This window comes from Periplaneta americana, chromosome 13, assembly GCF_040183065.1.
Source record: "Periplaneta americana isolate PAMFEO1 chromosome 13, P.americana_PAMFEO1_priV1, whole genome shotgun sequence".
Classification (NCBI taxonomy): Eukaryota; Metazoa; Arthropoda; class Insecta; order Blattodea; family Blattidae; genus Periplaneta; species Periplaneta americana.
The window spans coordinates 136768992-136785781 of NC_091129.1; the positions used below are offsets into that span (position 1 = coordinate 136768992).

Below are 16790 nucleotides of genomic sequence, written 5' to 3' on the forward strand. Positions count from 1 at the left end.
ATTTAAAAAATGGTACTGCCGCAACTTCAAGCAAAATAAGAAAAGAGAAAATTCCAAATTTTAAAAAATCATCAGAAAACATACAGATCAAATACTGACTCAGCCTTAGTTTATTATTATTATTATTATTATTATTATTATTATTATTATTATTGCATATAGAGTGTAGTTGGTAGACCGGAGGGAAATGACCTTTGGGGAGGCCGAGACGTAGATGGGAGGATAATATTAAAATGGATTTGAGGGAGGTGGGATATGATGATAGAGACTGGATTAATCTTGCACAGGATAGGGACTGATGGCGGGCTAATGTGAGGGTGGCAATGAACCTGCGGGTTCCTTAAAAGCAATTTGTAAGTAAGTATTATTATTATTATTATTATTATTATTATTATTATTATTATTCACTCAGCCTTCTATAAAAATTGAGTACCGGGTCTTTCCCGGGGGTAAAAGGCGGTCAGAGCGTGGTGCCGACCACACCACCTCATTCTAGTGCCGAGGTCATGGAAAGCATGGGGCTCTACCTCCATGCCCCCCAAGTGCCTTCATGGCATGTTACGGGGATACCTTTACCTTTTTTTTTTTTATTATTATTATTATTATTACCGTGTGTATAGTGTTAATATATTCTGCATTTAAGTTTATAATTCACAAAAACAAATTTAAATTTTCACCAAACTTTTAAACCTCTTTAAGGAAATTTCAGTTCTCACCATAAATAAACTACGACTTGTTATACGTGCAAAATTTGGCAATGTTGACTTTTTGTTGTACTTGTCAGCTCCAACTGTTCCAGTTATACTTGGAGGAAATAACAGTAGGTTCGATCATTGTGTTTTTATAACTACTCATAGTTGATAATAATTGGAATAAATCGACGGAAGCCCAGAGTTTTTGATACCCTTTGCTAATATTCCTCTGATGCTTGTGTTTTCTGCCAATTTTAGCTTAGTTAAAACTATCATTACCTTTTAGTTTCATTAATTCACATCCTGAAAAACGTATAGTTTCAGTCCGACTGAAGGTCAAGGTTGTTTCAGAGATTATGAACGGCAGCAACGGCAGCAGGAGCGGCATCACCATCACCACCGACGAGTGAAGCCCATCATGTCGGTAGAAGCTTCCCCAAGACAGTATGCTTCCTCATTATCTGGTAAGTACGGATCATCTTGTATCCTTTGGAGTTGAAGCTTTCAACCGATCTGACCCAAATATAATTATGCTTTCAGTACGTTGTCTTCTTTATATAACAAACATGTTTCGTCGGCAGAGCTTGTAAACTTCTAGTTATGCTTATACATATGAAGGGGCGAGAATGATATAATTCTAAGCCAAGCCACACAGACGAAATTTTGTAGAAGAGAGTATTAAATGTTTAAGAGTTCAATGCTATTAGGTGCGGTATCATAAATTCTTCGGCGTATACTTTTTCTTTTCGCTGTTATTTATATTCGCTTTAACATCTCTGGTCATACCGTGAGCTAATCTTTTGGGTGAAATCCGAAGGCCTGTGTACTATTTTGAGACAGGTTCTATTGTTGTGAACTATTATGGCGTCTGTAGATGTATTACTGATTTGTTATGAACATGATTTTGATGATGAATGAAGCCGGTGATATTCAGGGATGTTGTGACCCGAATTTCCTGGCATTTGCCTTACGGTTGAGGGAAAACCCTGAAAAACCTCAACCGGGAATCGAACCCGGGCTCTCTGTGTAATAGAGCAGCATGCTGATCTCTACACCACAGAGGTGGTCAGGCGTATACTCACATCTTTTGTTGAGTAATTTTTATAATATTGTACTAGTAGCTTCCTCGTATGTGTAAGAAATAGTGTGACTTTGAACTATCTCATTCTCACCCCTTCATATCGTACTCCTCCTTGTTTGAAGTTTTACCAAATAGTCGGCTTTGTACTGTATTTAATAAGTATGAAATATATTTTTTGTTGTATTTTCCTGCTTACGTCATATTTGTGAAATTTGGTGCTTATAGTAAAATGTATGATGGAATTGGAGTAGCTACTTAAAATTGTGTTTTTGATTACTTAAAAGTTTTGTTTTATTAGTTTTATTTGAAATACGATTACTATTATTTACTCGCATAATTTTCGCACCCCAACTTTTAAACTTCAATTTTGAACTTTATTTTTTTCCCCGCGTAATTTTCGCACCTAAATGTCTAAATTCCTATTTAAATTTTCTTTTTACGTTCATTTAACTGGTCAACGCGTGTCTGAGTTCTCTGACAACAAGGATGATTCTTGAGATAAAATTTACCGGCAGTTGTTCTAAAATGAGTGTTAGAAATACGCAAAATTACGGCAGAACTTAACCTGATGTTTTATTATTCGTTTCAGAAACATCGCGATTTTCCGTAGTTGCTTTGTCTTTTCACTCATTTTTAATCATACCAGTGTAATGTATAGGTTATAATTCTTTGAAATAAAATGCTGTTCTTCATAATATCATGTCATTTTTTTTTATTTCCTTGCGTAATTTACGCACCCCTATTTCGGAACGGATTTTTTTCCCTAAAAAAGTGCGAAAAATACGCCAGTAAATACTTTCAGAATTCATAAGATAGTAGCATCTATAGGCCTACATAGAACGTTCCATTACTCCTCCTACCTTAACATGCACAGATGCATTATACAAATTCAAGTAATTAAAAATTTTGTGCGTATTCTTTTTATTTTAAATGCAATTATTTTCGAATTTACAATAAAGTAGTAGCATTAGCAACGATCCACAACATTTCTGATCTTAAATGTTTAAGTACAAAAACTGCTTTTTAGTAAGTTCTTATCACTCGATAAACCATTTGTAGAGTTATTTCATTTTACTGTTGCTTTGAACTATTTGTAGCCGATCTTTGAAGTAATTAGGCAGTATGCTGCTAAGTTAATAATTGTTTCAACACTAACGTTTTATGTTGTGTCTTACAACTCCACATCATAAGCACTAACAAACTGAAGCTGCTACTGCTGAGAACAAGTTATCACGCGGTATCAGCGAATGATCGAACTTTATTGTTCTACACGAAAGAAATTCCATATGGGAAAGGAAATTATAAACAGAAACATTCCAGTTTGTCATGTAGTCTTTTTCATCACAAACATTCATTGTTCTCAAGAGAGACATTCTTGCCTTTATGTTTAGTTTAGTATGTCTAAAGAGTCTGTATTGTTTTCTTTGCTCAAGAAATTAATACAGTAACGTCCATCCACTAATTGAGTATCATCCGAGTTTCTGTATATCTCCAGTTGAAGATAGGCTGCCTGGAACGAGGATTCTTCAGAAACTAAATTAATGTTATTTTTTATAAACTCACCTCCAAATTCTTTACTCTTTCTCAGAGCCCAGCTAGTCTCTATACCTTTTTGATATAGAAGTAGTAAACGGTCTAGAAAGCCACTTCCAAATAACGTTATCGACGTCAGTATTAAAAAGCGTTTATTTTGAAGTCCATCACTCATCAGATCTAACAGGTGAAATGCTGATGGATAAAATCTCAATTATATTGTGAAAATGACAGGACAACAGAAGAAAATTATAGACTCATTATTTTGTCAAGGTGTGGTGTTTTACCTTTTATCGTTATACTGAAAAGTTATTTTAAAATCGAATTCTTACAATCTTGACCTCTCTTTTCTTCAGTGTTTTATTATAATGGAATATGTTAATTAGGCTTATATGATCTTGCTCTAGATACACACTCTTTTCCATGAATGTGGTGCAAGGGCGACCGTTGTTGGCATGTCTTCCTCGATCATCCACACGCCTAACTCACCGCTTCACAGTTGCGATGTCAAATAATGTGTTTTCTCCTTAGAGTTTCTTCAAACGGCATAATGTGCTCTACATTGAGAAACTCTACCACTCATCACTTATCGAAAATAACGTGTCTCATCTTTCATTTTTTATTCACTACTGTGGCTATACCATCTGGTGGAGAGAAGTGATACTGGTTTGTCGACTACGAAGATGAGGATTACTTAGCACAGTTAAACTTCTTTTTTATTTACAATATAAATATACATGGTATTATTTTCGAAGTGACTCTTGTAACAGGAAATTTCCTCTTCTACACCGTCTGCCTATATCTTTCAGTAGCCTAAGTGCATATTTCACGATTATAAATTGTGATATTTATCACTTAGGAGTATGTGTAGCTATTAAAATGTTAGCAACTGTTCTACAGCTCCGTATGCGCCTTCAAAGATACATACAGCTTGATTCAGGGATTTTGGCCCCTGCAAAAAGTAAGTATCATAAATTATGTCATAAATTTCAATCAAAGACACAACTATTTTTTTTTTTACGCTTTTCTATTTTGGCTTTTTGAAACTGTTCTTTAGTATTTGGATTTGTTCTGTAGTTTTTGATAATTTTGGCAGCGTTATATCGTAAGTAATCTTTATTGTCATGGTTACTGTTTTGTATGACTGACTCAGTTTCAATGATTAAGTTTTCTATAGTTTTATCTAAATTTGTTTGTGGATAATTATGTTTATATCCTTTATTTAATATTTCGATATCCTCATTTGAAAATTGTGTGTCAGTTAGGTTAACGAATCTATTGATGATTGTCGGTTGTTGGGTATTACATGACTCTTGCGTCGAATTTGACCTTAATTTTTGTAGTTTGTTGTTCAATGTTGCATATTTGTTCTCCATTAAGATCTTTATTTTGTTATTAATTATTTGGTCTAAAATGGGCCATGCAGATGTTGAGAAATTAGAATTTTGTAGGTGAAGTTCGTATAACTTTGTATTCATAACATCTTTTTTCTTGTGTAAAAATTTAATTTCGTTTTTGATCCATGTTGTTTCAGCTGAAATTTTTGTTTTCCTGGCTGATTGGGTTTTGCTCTTAATTTTAATCTTTGCATAATTAGGTATTAATTTTTCTTTTAAACATTGTTGGTTGAACCAAATGTTTGCATTAGTGTTGTGTAATTTAATCTTTAAGTTCAGATAACGTTTGTATAGTGCTGTCTGATTGACATTGAGTAATTTGCAATTCATTTTATATTTCAGATGTGTCTAGTAATTTAATAAAATAATGTTATAAATTTTATGACATTACTAGACACATCTGAAATATAAAATGAATTGCAAATTAAAAAGTAAGTAGATAGATTGAGAGCGAGTTACTCATCACTACTGGCAGGCTGGGTCACACAGGTCAGGCCGCGCAGTCATAACACCTAACACTTCCTTCGTATCATGTCGCGGTACACTCCGTCTTAAAACACAATATTCTTCCACACGTTCCGTTACTATAGCTCACGAAAGAAACGATTACCGAAAAGTAATGGTGGCGTTGCTGTCTGTTTTGATGTGTGTATGTAGGCACACCGAGGGGGGAGAGGTGCGAGCCGATGGAAGTGCTGTCTCTTCCAAGAAGATGAACAGATGAGGACATCGCTGTGGAAATAAAGAACGTAGCAAGAGAAAAATTCGAACCTAATTAAACGCGCAACGTATTGTAACAGCGACGTGAGAATCGAACTCACGACCAGCGTCCCGCAAGAAAGCAGATCGCACAGGCTCCACGGAACATTGAGTGACGTCGCGCGGTGGAGAGAAGAGAGAGGGTGTATTACGTCAACGCAACGAGTCTGCGCGCAGCTGCTACTAACGCAGTGAATGTGGAACGACCTTCTCGACTATTCCAGGAGTCTGTCGATGTAGAGATATGAGATAATTCTCTACACACCTGTAGAAGGTTCTCGCAACTATGATTTTGCTATAAAAGAGCAGTCGCCAGCGAACTAGAGTCAGAGTTTTCAGTTATTCAGTCAGTAAGAAAGCCAGAGCAAGCAAGCCAACCGGAGTTCGACTCTAGTGTGCGTCCGCATCTGCGTCAGCATCCGAAGGCCTGAGTTCGAGTGCAGTGGATCGCAGTTGGAGGGACCTGAGTTCGAGTGCAGTGGACCGCAGTTGGAGGGACCCGAGTTCGAGTACAGTGAACTGTCTCTGAAGGTCTGTGGTTCGAGATACTGTGAACTCGAGTGACTGAGATAGAAGAACTGTGAACTGAGAACTGATAGTTCTGATTTGTAAATAGTGCTTTGTAAATATTAGTTAAGATTAACAGTTCATTGTTGTGCGTAATAGTCCAAGTAAATTGTCATTGTCGTCGGTGGAGTGCTATAACGAATACTGTGTTGAGTGAAGATACAATTGTTGACAAGAGCGTTTAAGGTGAATTGTAGAAAGGAATTATTGTTGTGACGAATAAATTACATTGTTGTAACTAATAAGAATCACATTGGTGTCAGAACCGGGACATTATCGACAATGGAGAACCTACAGCAGATCCTGCAAGCCATCGCAGAAATGAAAGCAGAAATGAACAAGCACATCAGTGAGGTTAAGAACGACATAAGTGATGTGAAAACGGAGATGAAAAGTGACATAAGTGAAGTGAAAACAGAGATGAAAAGTGACATAAGCGGAGTGAAAGATGACGTCACTACGCAAATTGAAAGCGTTTCGGCCCACGTAGATGGAATTGTCGCCATCGTAAAAGACGAACTTAAGGCCGATTTGGATAAACTAAACCAGAATTTTACAACTATAAACGAGACAGTAGCCGAGTTGAGACAGGATGTAGGCCATTTCGACGGCAAAATCCGCGATCTCGAGCGTCGTCAAGAGCAGACGAGTGAGGTGATGGACAAACACGCTGAGGAAAACAAGCACATACTCGCGTTAATGGACCAACACGCTGTAGAAAACAAACACATCCTCGCGTTGGTGGATCGCCAGGCTAGAGAACAGAAACAGATAATTGCCGAGGAAGTTCAACGGGCCGTGGAAAGATCGACGTCAGCATTGAGGACCTCACATAGTGCCCCTGCGGAACCATCGGCTTCAGCCAGACATCACAACGTCAAGACGCCGAAGTTCGACGGTACGACGTCTTGGGCGATATTCCGTCGCCAGTTCGAGGCCATCGCAGAGCACAATGGGTGGACGCCGGCAGAGAAAACTACTCAGCTGCTGGCCGCGCTTCAGGGACAGGCGTCGGAGATTCTTCACAGCGTTCCAGAAGATGGGACAGCCGCTGAGATAATGGCGGCCCTGGAGGGACGTTGTGGTGACCATCAACTTGCTGCAGCATTTAGGACCCAACTAAAAACGAGGGTCCAACAGTCAGGCGAGTCCCTGCAAGAATTCGCGATGGCGGTGGAACAACTGGCCCATAAGGCGCTCAGGGGCCTACCTAATGACTTCATCGCTGGAGAGGCGGCCTACACCTTCGGCAGCGGAGTTCGAGACCCGGAAATAAAGCAACAGCTACTCTTGGCAGAGCATCGCACCATCAGTGCAGCTCTGGCGGCGGCCCTCAGGATGGAGGCAGCCAAGTTGACGGTGAACGTCTCGGCATCGCACCGGATTAGGAGCGTCGCGGCGGCCGACGTCGAGGAACGTCAACCGAAATCACCCGAGCGACGAAGACGAGGAGTGCCCACCTGCTGGTCCTGCGGCGAGCCTGGACACCTGAGGAGGGACTGTGACCGATCTGGTCACAAACAGGAAAACTAAAAGGGGCCGATGCGATGAGGGGCACGTCGGCGCCGTCATCACCATCCCCTCGGCTGATCTTGAAGACGGTTAACAGAAGATGCGACGATGGGCTGATTGCTGACGGATGGATAAGAGGCCGCCCATGCAGAGTACTGGTAGACACCGGGGCGTCGCTCACTATCGCCAGACCGGAAGTCGTGCGTGGACTACCTGGGAGGACGCCGCTGCGCCGGTATGAGCTACGTACTGCCTCAGGCGAGAACCTGCCCATCCAAAAGGAGGTTTTCCTGGATCTGACATTGGGAAAGAGGAGACTGGAGATGTGGGTGTTCGTCGCCAACATCACTGAAGACGTCATCCTGGGACTCGACGCCATGCGGATCTTCGATGCAACGGTGGATGTCAGGCGCCGTATCCTGCGGTTTGGTCAGGATGAAGTGTTCCTGAGGGACGTCGAAGACCAACCCATTGCAAGCAGACTCACCTTGGAGAATCATGTGACAATCCCGGCAGGCTGCGAGATGGTGGTGACGGCAAGACTGGACGGACAGCCGAAGAGAAACCTGCTCCTCGATTCGCAAACAACTCCGATAGATGGGGTTTATGTGGCCAGATCCCTACTCCCGAATCAGAAGGTGGTACCGGTGAGGGTCCTGAATGTTACCAATCGGGACAAGGAGGTGCCTAGTGGAACTGTAATAGGTAGCGTCGAGCCGGTAGTGTCTGTGACGTCGCTGGCAGAAAACGAGGAGTGTCACCGACCACATCCAGATCTAGACCCATCACTGAAAGAGCTGGCTCAAGAATTGCCGGCGAATTTAAGCAAAAGAGAAAGAAGACAAGTCCACGATCTACTGACAGAATTTCAGGACGTGTTCAGTCTGTCTGAAAATGACTACGGGAGAACGGAGAAAGTTCAGCACCGCATCGACACCGGAAATGCTCGCCCAATCAGACAACCTCCTCGACGCGTCCCTCTAGCTAAACAGAGGGAGATTGACAGCCAACTGGAGAGCATGAAAGCAAGAGGGGTCATCGAGGAATCCGACAGCCCTTGGTCATCATCTGTGGTGCTGGTGAAGAAGAAGAATGGGGACCTGCGTTTCTGCGTGGACTATAGAAGACTGAATGACGTCACCAGGAAAGATTGCTTTCCCCTTCCACGAATTGACGACACCTTGGACACTTTGGCCGGAGCAGAGTGGTTCTCGACGTTGGATCTCAAGTCAGGATACTGGCAGGTGGCGCTACATCCTGAGGACAAGGAGAAAACGGCATTCTCTACTGGCCAGGGACTATGGCAGTTCACCGTTATGCCGTTCGGCCTCTGCAACGCCCCGGCTACATTCCAGAGACTAATGGAGTCCGTAATGAGAGGCCTGACATACGACACCTGTTTGCTGTACCTTGATGACGTCATCGTGGTGGGCAAGACTTTCGGCGAACAGCTGTTGAATCTGAGGAAAGTGTTCGAGAGACTGTGACAAGCCAGACTGAAGTTGAACCCGAAGAAATGTCATCTATTCCAGAAGAAGGTCAACTACTTGGGACACGTAGTAGGGACCAACGGAGTGGCCACGGACCCGGAGAAGCTACAAGCCGTCAGAGGATGGCCTAGACCGAGGGACAAGCAGGAGCTGCGCCGCTTTCTCGGCCTCTGCACTTATTACAGAAGGTTCGTAGCTGGGTACGCCAACATCGCTAAGCCTCTAACCCAGCTGACCGAGGAGAAACGACAATTCCAGTGGACAGACGAGGCGGAGTCATCCTTCCAGTCACTGAAAGAGGCGCTCTGCACTGCTCCTGTACTGGGATATCCCATCCCTGGAAGGAAGTTCACGCTCGACACGGACGCTAGCAACGTAGGCATCGGCGGAGTACTCTCTCAGGAACAGGACGGGCAAGAGAGGGTGATTGCCTACTTCAGCCGAACATTGTCCAAGGCTGAGAGAAACTACTGCGTGACCCGTAGAGAACTTCTTGCTATTGTGGAAGCCCTGAAGCATTTCCACAAATATTTGTATGGCCAGGAGTTCCATCTGAGGACAGATCATTCTGCACTCACCTGGCTATTGGGCTTCAAGAATCTGGAGGGGCAGACCGCCCGTTGGGTTCAACGACTGCAGGAGTACAACTTCACCTCCGAACACCGACAAGGGAAGAAACATTCCAACGCTGATGCCTTATCACGACGCCCGTGCCCGGATGGCTGTAAACACTGCCTGAAAGTAGAAGAGCGGGATGGCGCCCACGCAGTCCGAGCAATTGCCGCCCAGCCGAGCCCAGGATGGGATAACGCCGCCATAAGGAGGGAGCAGCTGGAGGACCCAAACATTGGACAGCTACTACGTGATGTGGAGTCCGGCCAGAGACCAGTATGGGCCGATATCGCCAACCGTAGCACCACTTACAAGAGCTACTGGGCCCAGTGGGAATCCTTCACTGTCAAGGACGGTATCCTGAAGAGGATTTGGGAGTCGGCCGATGGAAGGACCCACATAGAACAACTTGTCCTGCCCAGGAGCAAGGTGAAGGAAGTGCTGGAGGAGACTCATGCTGGAGTGACTGGAGGCCACCTGGGAGCCAACAGGACGCTGGACAAGTTAAGGCAGAGGTTCTATTGGTTGCATCAGAGAACCGACACGGAACAATGGTGCCGAAGATGCGACACCTGTGCAGCCAGTCGCGGACCAAGGACACGCAGCAGGGGAGCCATGCAGCAGTACAACGTGGGAGCTCCTTTTGAGAGGATCGCCATCGACGTTGCTGGACCGTTCCCGGTCACGGATCGGGGGAACCGCTACCTGTTAGTAGCCATGGATTACTTCACAAAATGGCCAGAGGTGTACGCGATTCCTAACCAAGAGGCTTCGACGGTGGCCGACGCGCTGCTTGACAACTTCATCTGCCGATTCGGGGTGCCCCGGGAATTGCATAGCGATCAGGGGCGCAACTTCGAATCCAACCTGATGGGAGAATTGTTCGAGCGTCTGGGGGTGCATAAAACCAGGACCACTCCCCTCCACCCACAGTCCGATGGTATGGTGGAACGCTACATCAAAACCTTGGAAGAGCATCTGCGGAAGGTGGTGTCCAACCATCAACGAGACTGGGATGCCAGAGTCCCACTGTTCCTCTTGGCCTACAGAGCTTCGGTCCACGATACAACAGGGATGACACCGGCAAACATGGTCTTCGGGAGAGAGCTGCGCCTGCCCTGTGATCTGCTGTTTGGCACGCCACCCAGCGCCGACCAGCCAGCAACTGACTATGTGGCAGAACTCACCGAGAAGTTGAATGGAGTTCACCAACTGGCCAGAGAGCACCTCAAAATGGCCAGCGACAGGATGAAGGTGCGCTACGACAGATTGGCCAACTCTGCAGGATTCCAGGAGGGCGACCTGGTGTGGCTGTATCGACCTACCAGGACCAAAGGGAAATCACCAAAGCTGCAGCGTGCCTGGGATGGACCATACCGCGTGGTGACCCGGATCAACGACGTGGTGTACCGGATCCAGCGACAACCTCGAGGGAAGATGATGGTGGTGCATCTGGACCGATTAGCAGCCTACCAAGGGACTGCCCGGGACGAGCAGCCCTAAGGAGGGGGCAATGTGACAGCGACGTGAGAATCGAACTCACGACCAGCGTCCCGCAAGAAAGCAGATCGCACAGGCTCCACGGAACATTGAGTGACGTCGCGCGGTGGAGAGAAGAGAGAGGGTGTATTACGTCAACGCAACGAGTCTGCGCGCAGCTGCTACTAACGCAGTGAATGTGGAACGACCTTCTCGACTATTCCAGGAGTCTGTCGATGTAGAGATATGAGATAATTCTCTACACACCTGTAGAAGGTTCTCGCAACTATGATTTTGCTATAAAAGAGCAGTCGCCAGCGAACTAGAGTCAGAGTTTTCAGTTATTCAGTCAGTAAGAAAGCCAGAGCAAGCAAGCCAACCGGAGTTCGACTCTAGTGTGCGTCCGCATCTGCGTCAGCATCCGAAGGCCTGAGTTCGAGTGCAGTGGATCGCAGTTGGAGGGACCTGAGTTCGAGTGCAGTGGACCGCAGTTGGAGGGACCCGAGTTCGAGTACAGTGAACTGTCTCTGAAGGTCTGTGGTTCGAGATACTGTGAACTCGAGTGACTGAGATAGAAGAACTGTGAACTGAGAACTGATAGTTCTGATTTGTAAATAGTGCTTTGTAAATATTAGTTAAGATTAACAGTTCATTGTTGTGCGTAATAGTCCAAGTAAATTGTCATTGTCGTCGGTGGAGTGCTATAACGAATACTGTGTTGAGTGAAGATACAATTGTTGACAAGAGCGTTTAAGGTGAATTGTAGAAAGGAATTATTGTTGTGACGAATAAATTACATTGTTGTAACTAATAAGAATCACAGTATGTTTACGAATGAAATAATAATACCGTGCGATACAAGACACGTATTCACATGCAGTGGAACAAACTAAAGTTGTAATGTAACTATCACAACGCAAGACTGGTTCTATCGATGTCATTTCTCTTCCGACTGTACTCTTGAATATCATTCAAGTTATCTCGTGACCTTTCCTGTCGCCCGCTCTTCCTTATCGCAGTGTTTGATTCGCATTCCTTCCGTCGGTATTCCGTGCTTGCGAGACCTATAACCACTACGTCTATTGACTAAACAATGTCATGATGACTTATTTTCTTGACATGAGTGTCCCTCAGCTTCTCTTCTCATCCTATGCACGTTTGTGATTAAATTTATTTCTTATGATGCAATACACAGCTCGCTCACTAGCCGAACAACCAAGGACAGGGGCCATTAACGCTGAGTCGAGCTGTACTGTTCTCCAACCAGGAGATAAACCGTGAAAGGAATGTGCTTACTATTGCGTCATCTATTGGAGCGACGTAGATAGATAATATTAGAGTTATAACGTCAGTTTAAAAATCATGCGCTCTCCTGCATATGTTATTTCCTGTATGGAGGGATTAAAAGACAAGGAGATTAACAGTGATCTAATTTTGTAACTAGGGTAGTATAAAAATGTGTGCATCAGTGTTATGGTTTGTGCTTTGAGAGATAGCCAATAGAGATACGAGTACCCACGTGTGTGACCTTATGACATCAACATTCATTCACAGCATCACCCCGCGTCGTTTCATTCCCTGGAGACTTTCTCGTGGTTGGAGTGCAGTACTGATGCGTCAAAACTTCTGACGACGGAAAATATGTGAACTACTACTGCAGATCCACTGACATCTGGCTGACCTTTCACCCAGCCACTAAGACGCAACTCGTCCTTATCAGCTTGTTGTATTTCTCTCCGGTGCCTCCTGTGTTGTCACCTACTCTCGATTAGTGGTAAACATAACATAATTTTCATCATCCTTAATGATGATTTTATCAGACGTGGCAACTCAGTAACTGACGCAATCATGAGAATCGTATTCCAGTTGCAAGTAGCTTGACACTCCCACACCCCAGTTGGTAGGTGATAAGACTGCATTAGCGCTCGATTTTGTAGGTCAAAGCTGCAGGAGTTTTGTAGTGCAGTAAGCTTTTCTTTGTTTCTGGCAGTAGCGGCTGGTGTTCAAAATAATGATTGTGCTACAATTTCTATATCGGCCTACTATATACACTTGTATGTATTTATCTTAATTTGAGACTCGCCTAGTGACGAAATATGAAGTCCATACGACGTTCTTTCGTACTGCAGAACTTGTCAAATTACCCTGGGTTGAACCCCTCCATCTTGGACATCATACTCTATTCTATTGACAGTATTGCAAGAGCAGTGAGACATAGTGTTCATTAAAAACGTTTTTATGCGTTTCAAGCAAGAAAAACATCTTTCTGGCTCAGCAGTGGCCATTGGTGTTGTAACCAAAATATTTAACAACTTCGTTACTTCACAGAATGGATCCTGTAAATTGTTGAAGACTATGTATTGTAACAATTGCACAGACATCTACATTTCAGAAGTCGGGTCTTCCGTATAGAACTCCAAGTTGTGTCTGTATTATTTGTCTATGGTCTATATAGTATAGCTGTTGACAGCAATTTCAACAGGTAGATGGCAGCAGCAGTCAGACACTTGAATTACCAAATACATTGTAAATAATTCCGAGTTCCTCCACAAACAAGCATTCTTTCGTTACGCTATACTTTTGCAATCTCCAAGCTGTGTCGTGCTGAAGCTGACTACAGCACTTTCCCGCGTAAAAATAGCCAATCAGAGCAGTGATTTCAGCTTTGCACATGCGCATAACTGTCTTCATTCTCATGTGGAGGTTTGAATAGCACAACGAACCCCATGAGGCACCAAAGACTGAAGAGCGAAGACTAAACACTCTACAACGCGTATGAACATAACCGCGGGAAATTGTCAAATGACAGATCAAATACTATGGCATTGCAATCAGTGGCGTAGCGTCAATGTAAGCTAAAAGCTCAGCTTCCCCAGTTAATAATAATAATTTCATAATAAACCTGCAGTTTATGAACAAAATTATTTATTAATTTTAATAGAGTTTATATTTATGCGTTAAATTTTGTGATGCGGCAGCTCAGGATGATTTGTGATGCAGCAGTAAACAAGAAGCCTGCGCACACCAGCTTCCAAGCAGACTGGTTTCTTTCACTCATTCTTCTGTGTAACCCATCCCTTTCTAACTAAACTACCCTTGTCGCAAGGCACGGAAGAAGCTAGCTTTTACATTGAAAGTTTCCGAGTTATCCCTTTCGTCAGGTGTGTTCAGTTGAAGTGTTGGTGTGCATTGCGGCTGATATAATAAATAATGAGCGAAATAACAGGTCCTGACACCAATTTACTTGACCGTGTCTATTTGTTAGAGATATGTGTAAACCATGAAATCATATTTTACTACGTACCATTTGAGGTCATGCCTTATTGGTGTTACGAGGTTCCAACCAATCTTCGGTCTGCTGACTTGACATTGACTACTATTTATTTTAAGACTATATTTTTGTAATACGTTTTCTCATATGTACATGAAAGACAACTTGAGTTAGCTTCCCCTGCTCAAAATTTCATGCTACGCCACTGATTGCAATTAATATATTATTTGAGCAAAAATTATCATCGTACTGTAGCACATAAGGACGGGACGCCTGGCTTGCTGAGTTGTGGACAGATTGCTGTGTTGTCAGGTTACCGCGCGCTTGCAGGCAGCACGCTGAGCATCACATCGCTCAGCCTACCACTCGAGCTGAGCACGACGCCCCCCGACAGGAGGAAGCTGTTGCAGCGGCAGGAGGCCCACGCTGCGGCGTCGCGGTGCTGGGCGGCGGCGTGCCGGCGTCGCAACTTGTCGGCGCTGGAATACCCACAGCTTACTTGCTCCCGACTGCAGCTGGCCGCCCGCTCCTCTCGTAGTGTGTCGCCACCATTTCGATGTAACAAATAAATCTTCCAGTGATTTCTCTCCTGTTTCCTTATATTATCCTCATCTTCGTTTCCATCTTCTGGAAATTCCTTTCAAATTCCTCCAACATTTCAGTGTATTTGATACAATATCGTTAAATAAATTCTTTATTACTAAATGTCTTATTAATCCATCTGCTCGCTCATTTAATTATAAACCAGCCAGTTTGTTATTTCTTCCTTCGTCTACTTTGTCTCCTCCTTTTAATATCGACACTACAATCCAATGTAGTGTTGGAGAAGATAGACCTACTCTACATCTTTGTATCGAAACTGAAGACAAGCTCACATTACGGGCTTTCCTATACGTGTGGTCAACACGGCATAGTGCCATCGCCGAGAAAACACGACAGCACATGACAGGAACACTCACTGCCAGTCGATAAATATCTTAATATCGACCGTGAGGTAAAGATTTTTTCTAAATGCAATGTATTCTGGTTGTTGTATTGGTAGAGAAGTCTTAAGGCTGGTTCATAATAAATTGGTGAACGAAAACGACAACGAGAACAATAACGGAAATAATGTTAAAATAAATGAATTTAAATGTGAACATTCCCAGTTTATTGTGAACCAGATTTAATATGATTAAAGGAATATTGGGTTCAGGGGCGTATTTTGCGGACTACCGGGGCTACCGGCGGTAGCCCAAGGAAATTACAAAAGAAAAAGTTTATAACATAACATAATGTAATAATTTTGTATTATTAGTTTTATCACAGTAATTAAAATTAAAGTAATTGTTAGATTTACATGCACTCTTTGCTCTCGAAAAGAAACAAGTTGTCAAGGCGGCATCGCTAGAGAAACCGCTGCTACGAGAGGTAGCCTGTGACCGTTCCGCGCACGCTGTCCTGTCGCATAACTGCCCGTCCCCCGCTCCCTTCTGTTTCCATGATGCAGTGTAGGCCGGGCGAGTTGCCGCTCTCGTGATCGGTTTCTTCGCAGGCGCGAAGCAATAATACGCTTAGTACGCTAGCTCATGAATGTGATTGTGTTCTTACAGTGCAGTATTTTAAATTTGTGATTTGTTCGAGTGTCTAAAGAGTTATATTAATTGTGAATTATTAAGTTTTTAATTTCCCAATTAAGTGATATTGTGAAAAATATGACAGAGCAAGTTTTTGGAGAGGTTTGTGTTGAAAATGACTGTGTAGTAGAAGGTTTATTAAAAGTGCCTTTTAACCGTCGTACATATGTACAACGAGAAAGTTGAAATTGTGAAAATGGAAAGACCAACTTCTGAGTTAAATTTGCCCATGGACGTAAAAGAAAAACAGCGTGAGTACACACGCCATTTCACTTCAACATCATATGGTAATTGATAAATGGAATTGGTTGTGTGGTTGTTCTAAACTGTCTAAACTATTTTGCTGGCCATGTTTGTTATTTAGCCGCGAAACTAATGTGTGGTCAAAAGAGGGGTTTTCTGATATGAACTCCCTTCGAACGGCAGTCCTAAAACACGACAAATCAAAAGCTCATATCTGTAGTAGCATTGGGAAGACAAACTTTGGGAAGACAAGAATTGATTTACAGCTAGATAAGCGAAAAGCTCTACACATCAACCAACACAATGCTCTTGTGAAAAAAAAAATCGGGAGTTTTACTGCGTCTTATTAACGCAGTCTGGCTTCTAGGACAACAAGAATTGGCTTTTCGGGGTCATAACGAGAGTGTGGAATCAGACAATAGAGGAAATTATATTGAATATTTAAGTTCCTTAAGTGAATTTGACCATTTACTGGCCAATCATCTTGAGAGTTCAACAGTATTTCGTGGTACTTCTCCTGCAATTCAGAATGACTTAA

The 16790-nt window shown here is 43.2% G+C and overlaps 1 protein-coding gene across 4 annotated transcripts in view; it reads left to right on the forward strand.

Annotated features, from left to right (window-relative positions):
• LOC138712472 (E3 ubiquitin-protein ligase Zswim2-like) overlaps positions 1-15080 on the forward strand; it is a 53017-nt gene extending 37937 nt beyond the window's left edge. Inside the window, exons 10-11 of one of the 4 annotated variants that reach the window (XM_069844323.1) lie at positions 1011-1156; positions 14690-15080. In XM_069844323.1, coding sequence (XP_069700424.1) covers positions 1011-1156; positions 14690-14931 — 388 coding nt within the window. In that variant the 3' untranslated portion in view covers positions 14932-15080. The remainder of the gene's footprint in view (positions 1-1010; positions 1157-14689) is intronic. The other 3 variants (XM_069844322.1, XM_069844324.1, XM_069844325.1) reach the window with 3 other exon arrangements.
• Positions 15081-16790: the final 1710 nt, after the last annotated feature.